This window comes from Rhizophagus irregularis, chromosome 14, assembly GCF_026210795.1.
Source record: "Rhizophagus irregularis chromosome 14, complete sequence".
In the NCBI taxonomy this organism is placed as follows: Eukaryota; Fungi; Glomeromycota; class Glomeromycetes; order Glomerales; family Glomeraceae; genus Rhizophagus; species Rhizophagus irregularis.
Genome location: NC_089442.1, coordinates 2,404,402 through 2,410,401, shown reverse-complemented (window position 1 = coordinate 2,410,401; position 6,000 = coordinate 2,404,402). Strand labels below are relative to the sequence as shown.

General features: G+C 28.8%; 1 protein-coding gene across 1 annotated transcript; it reads right to left on the bottom strand.

The window, feature by feature from the left end:
* Nucleotides 1-222: 222 nt before the first annotated feature.
* OCT59_006218 (uncharacterized protein) lies at nt 223-1,632 on the bottom strand (the record flags this gene model as incomplete). Its single annotated transcript, XM_025327535.2, has 2 exons — nt 223-798; nt 1,207-1,632. The coding sequence occupies 2 exons, from the start codon at nt 1,630-1,632 to the stop codon at nt 223-225; spliced, it is 1,002 nt and encodes a 333-aa protein (XP_025170806.2).
* Nucleotides 1,633-6,000: the final 4,368 nt, after the last annotated feature.

Below are 6,000 nucleotides of genomic sequence, written 5' to 3'. Positions count from 1 at the left end.
TCCCGAATCGTTATATCAAGTTATGACTGTATATAATAAATAAAAATTGATTTCTAAATATATTTTAAGTACAACGGCAAAAATAAATTTAAACTTATTATAGAGTGATGCGAATTTTGTCACACTGATTTATAAATAAATACATAATATTTTTTTTTATTGCAATAATTGCCAAAAAATGTTAATATATTTACAAAAATATTCTATATAAAACATTAAAATCTATAAAATATGAATATATTGAGGTTTAGAATATGAAAGAGGAATATTATTTTGAGTATAAAAAAAAAGCCAATTTTCATGTTCCATAATCTCTCGAATAGCTGAAGTTTTATTTTGAAACTTTCCACTATTCTTAAGAGTTTTACGAAAAAAATAAGAAATATGATTATGATTTTTTTTTTTGACAGCACTGCACAAAAAAGAATTTAATCCCCACTTTTGATGTTTAAACATAAATTCCCAAATATGTGATACTAAGACATGAATATAAGAAATTAAATCTGAAGATCGATAAAGTCCTTGTACTAAAATAATATTAGTCTCGGGATTTACTACAGTTTTTTTTAAAAATAACTCATACCATTCTTTTGCTTTTAAGCAAAAATAGTGTGGATTTGTTTCTTTTTTTTCCAAAAGATCATACAATTCAGCAAATCCATTCCATAAACTTCTAATTAATACAGCACGTTCTGGATTAAAAAGCTTAGCCAAATTAAATTTTGAAGAACACCGACAAAGCTTATCATTTTTTATCAGTGAAGTATAACACCAATTATCATCAGTATCACAAATCTTCTAAAATTCAAAATGGATTTTTAAGGTTTCCATTTTTTTAATTATAATATTTCAAGTTATATCATTAAATAATCCCTCATTTTTGATTTCTAGTAGCACTAATTTCTATAAACGATCAGTAATATACAACATAATATGAAGTTTATCTGGCACATAATGGTCAAGTAAAATCATATTAAAAAGTGGAGGTGAGTGATAACCTGGATATGCTTTTGGATTTTCATTCAAAATACTTATCTTTTTACTAATTATCTATTCAGTTTGCCTATCTTTACGTTGATTCTTAGCTATCTCACACTATGGACAAAAATAATTGGAGTTTGTCACATTAAAACCCAAGCAGATGGCAAAAAACTTCTAATCAGAGCTAAAATAAAGCTTAAAGTTTTAAACTATATTATCAATAACCATTCCAATACTGCTTAGCTCTTGCAATTCTTGAATAAGAGCATTTGCAGCAATTTTTAAGGTTGAATAATTTTCAGTTCCTGGAAAAAGAACAACTGTATAATGGTAATTTGGCCCAAAAAGATTTGCTGAATCATCTAATAATGCTACAGTGATCATAACGTGTTTTACCTTTTGTATAACATTATGACCATCACCAGAGATACGAAAATGAATAATTGGCGATGCTGGATCTAATTTTTCATTTTGAATATATGCTGGTACTATATATTTAAGAATTTTTTTAATACTTCGATATGCACCTTTACCAATTGCACTGTTAACTTGCTCAACAATTATCAGATCAGTTATATCAGGGTTTTCTGAAAAAATGGGTGTAATATTAGGAGTTAAGTCAACAAAATTAATTGGTATTAATTGTTTCATGTGTGCATCAATCTCTTGGCAAGTTTAAGAAATAGCATACTCCCAAGGTAATTTTGATTCCATAGCTGCAAAATAGCGATATGCATTATGTGGAACATTTTCTACATCTTGTATACGAACCACTGATTGCAATTTTTATTTTTGCTTATTAGGGTTTTTTTCTCCAAATGTTATATAATAATCTTCATTTTGTACAGTAAACTCCAATGTCTTTAAGACAATGCGGTCTTTAGGATTGTAGTAATTTTAAATTGAATTTTCAAAGTTTATTTGTGCACATTTTGCAAGACTTTTAGCATGTCTGATTTGTGTAATTTTACTTGATTCATCATGTAGTTTTAATGCCCATGGTTAAGGTTGCTTGCCGAAACCTAGGGTTTAGGCAAGATGGTGTTTCGCCAAAAAGCGAAATTCTGCCTAAACTATATTAAAGTTATATTAAAAAACTGGCAAAATTTTGAAGAAAGGCGAAACTGCTGAAACTTATTATAAATGCCGAAACTGCTGAAACTCTGCTGAAACTATAATAAATCTATAGTAAAATTTTGATGAAACTAATCATAGGATTTTGAAGAGGTTTAGACAAGCAACCTTACTTATGGTTTGCTTTTGCGATTTTTATTAATACATTTTAATTGAAGTCTATAGAGATGAATTCCAGAAACTGCAGTTTTTTTATTTGAAGTTATTATCTTTGCGAGTTTATACAAAAAATAAAAATATAATTGAATTAAAACTTACATTATGTAATTCAACAGAAGCATCAAATGTAGATTGAACTAAAACAACTTGGTGCTGAAAATTATTTTTAAAACAAATTAAGTAATGTGAATTACTTTTTATATAATATATGGAACATTAAATAATTTGACAGTTATTAGACCGGCCCAGGTAGTTTTGATAATATAATTATAAGACACAGGAAAATAATTAGGTGCTTCTGTAAATTTCAATTGCGCAACTGGTGGGTAGACACTTTTTTGAATAACAGTATAGTTAAATTTCTGGTCACCATAATATATTATTTCAGGTGAAGCAGAATAGTTTTCCTGCTCATAAGGTCTTTGCTTAGAATTTGACATTGAAATACAGTAAAACGCGTAAAATAAAAAAGTTGATGTTAAAAAATTGTGCAACAGATCACTTTAGTACTATGAATAACAGAAAATCTGAAAAATACTGCATATTAATTTTTAGTGATGCTAAATGTGTTAGATGATTAACCATCATTATTATTGGCTATAATAATTTGGAGTTATCTCAAAAATTTAGAGTTACGGTGTAGATTAGCATATATGTTTAATATGTTTTTAATATATTTTATTATACACTCCCTACAATAAATTACCAGATTTGACAAAATTTACATAGCAATTTTCACGTTGCATATAAATTTATGAATTTTTAATAAAATTCAGCCAGAATTTTTTTATTTGAAAGTTGATTGTAGATAGTTTTTATATATTAAAATAAATATAAAAAAATTTTCTCATTGCAAAATAATATAAAAAATTATAAAATTCTCACTTTTTTTCAGCAATGGGTCAACTCTTTAAAATTTTAGAAAATTTTCTTTATTTTTTAATACATGAAAGCTACAATTGATTCGCTTTCAAATAAAAAAATTTTGACTGAATTTCATTGAGAATTCATAAAGTTTTATATAGCCTGAAAATCAACAATTTTACTAGTAAATCTTATAAAAATTTGTATTACATAGTAAAATTAACAATAAGGCTGCTCCAAGCCAATTCTTTGTTTAACATAACATAAGGGCCCCAATCTAGAGGGGAGGGGGGGGGAGGACAAAAAATAATACATAAAATACAATACATGACCAGAATTATCATTAATATTGGCCAAAATTTTGACCAAAAGAGTGAGCAAAAATTTTGAATGATAATTCCGGCCAATACTTAAAGATTTGTATAATTCCGGCCTAAATTACATGTATTTTTTTTACATAAAAAATCCAAAAACAGGGGGGAAGGGGTTATGTTAAACGAAAAATTGAATTGGTGCGGCCTAATTGACAAATTTTAGTCTATATGAAACTTAACGAATTTTCTACAAAATTCAGTCAAACTTTTTTTATTTGAAAGCCAATCAATTGTAGCTTTCTTGTATTAAAAATAAAGAAAATTTTCTAAAATTTTAAAGAGTTGGCCCATTGCTGAAAAAAGTGAGAATTTCATAATTTTTTATATTATTTTGCAATGAGAAAACTTTTTTATATTTTTAATTAATCATATTTATTTATTTGTTACATAAAAACTATCTATGATCAGCTTTCAAATAAAAAAATTCTGGCTGAATTTTGTTAAAAATTCGTAAACTTCACTGGTCAGAATAGTCCATTTCGGCAAAATTTTAAATTGCCGAATGTTGGACGAAATTCGGTCTGACCTTAGCCGATCAGTACCAAAAAAATTGGCAACTAATTTTATGGACGATTTGCACCGTAACGCCTGCCACTTGGCAATCACAAATCGGCAAAAATTCATTAAAAATCGGAAATAAACTATTCGTCAATTTTTTACTAGACATTCGTCCAAATTTCAAATTGCCGAATGTTGGACAAAATTAAGTCTAATTTTGTCTAATTGTTAATGATTTTTATGTATTTAGCTTATTTTTAATTTTGTAATAACAATCAATTGATTCCTATTGAACGGACCTGCGGACCAGGTCCTGTTAGGACCAGTCCTGGACCTGGTTCCAGAACCTGGTCCTGACCAAGTTATTTATAGATTTTATGAATTTTAGTAATAATTAAATATAAAAAAAGTGAGTTGCGATATCGGGATTCACTTTTTTATATTGATTTTATATAAAAAAAGTGAGTTGCGGTATCGGGATTCACTTTTTTATATTGATTTTATATAAAAAAAGTGAGTTGCGGTATCGCGATTCACTTTTTTATATTGATTTTATATAAAAAAAGTGAGTTGCGGTATCGCGATTCACTTTTTTATATTGATTTTAATATAAAAATGTGAATCCCGATATCGCAACTCATTTTTTATATGATTTTAATAATATAAAAATTGTATTGCAATATTGCAGTGCACTTTTTTATAATTTATAATTACTTAAAATCAAATTTACAGCAAATTATACATATATAATTTAAACATATAGATCTCTTATAACCTTATTGGCTAGGACTTTTTAGGACCTGGTCCGCTTCTGGTCATAAATTTGGACCTAAAGATCTGCAGACCAGGTCCTAGGACCAGGTCTTTAGGTCCAGGACCTAGGACTTTACCATCCCTACCGACAATGATAGGCTTATTGAGAATTATACTGACCTTTCCCATATGTGCATCCACAAGTGTGTTGTCAAGTTGACGAGCATACTTGAAGGAAGAGGGCTTACGGACTTTTTTAAGGAATTTCTTCTCATCATTTTCATTGATCATTTTCATAAGTTTGACTGATACTTACGTAAATTCTCTATAGTCTACCATAGACTGAGTTATTCATGAGTTTAAAGAAGTCCTTTTTGAATGAATTTTTGGCCTGCTATCATAGGCTTGTATTTTTTGCGATATAAGATGCTAACCAGTTAATCTGTTTGAATGACAGGATTTATGTGGCTTCATTTACGACCATACCTAACTTAACGTAATACTGGAGCTCTTGGTAGTGGATAACATAATCTTTGTGCTTACCAAGATGCAGGACTAATTTTACTGTTTTGGGGAACTTACCTCTATCTAAGTTCTCAACAAGTTTTGCAATATATTGGTTTAACCTATCCTTTTTTACTGCAATACTTTTTACGGCAGGAGGTAAGTCTCTCAAATAGTCATGGGTCTTGAAAGGGAAGTGTGTTTTGATATTTAGAAAATATCCAAGGGGCGAATCTGGTTTGTATTAAGAATTACATTAAGAATCTGCTTCTGCTTATCTGGATTCTGTTTGAGATATTCTGGTGATGCTTTTCACTTATGACTTATATTCTCCAATAGGTAAGTACTAGCTCATAGCCCATCTATACAGATTGTTTGCATCTACATGGTGGTAGGTTTAAAGGGATTAAAGGAGTCATCCATCTTAAAATTATTGGCTTTTAAAAAGTGGTGTCCAGCCATAACTATATATTTCTTCTCGTTTAATTTTTTCTGTGAAGTTATGTATATCCATATCAGTAAAGAATTCGATCTTGACTCCAGTCATCTTTAGTATACCATCCTAAGAAAGTGCTGGAGCAAAGACATAGTGACTTGGATCAAGTCTATAATGATGCATAGCAGTTTGTCAAAACTTTATCCAGATATTTGCAAGAAGGAGTACATCTGTTTTGAAATAAAGATTGTGATACTCATGCCAAACTTTTTGTATATGTTCATAATTAGCGTGATT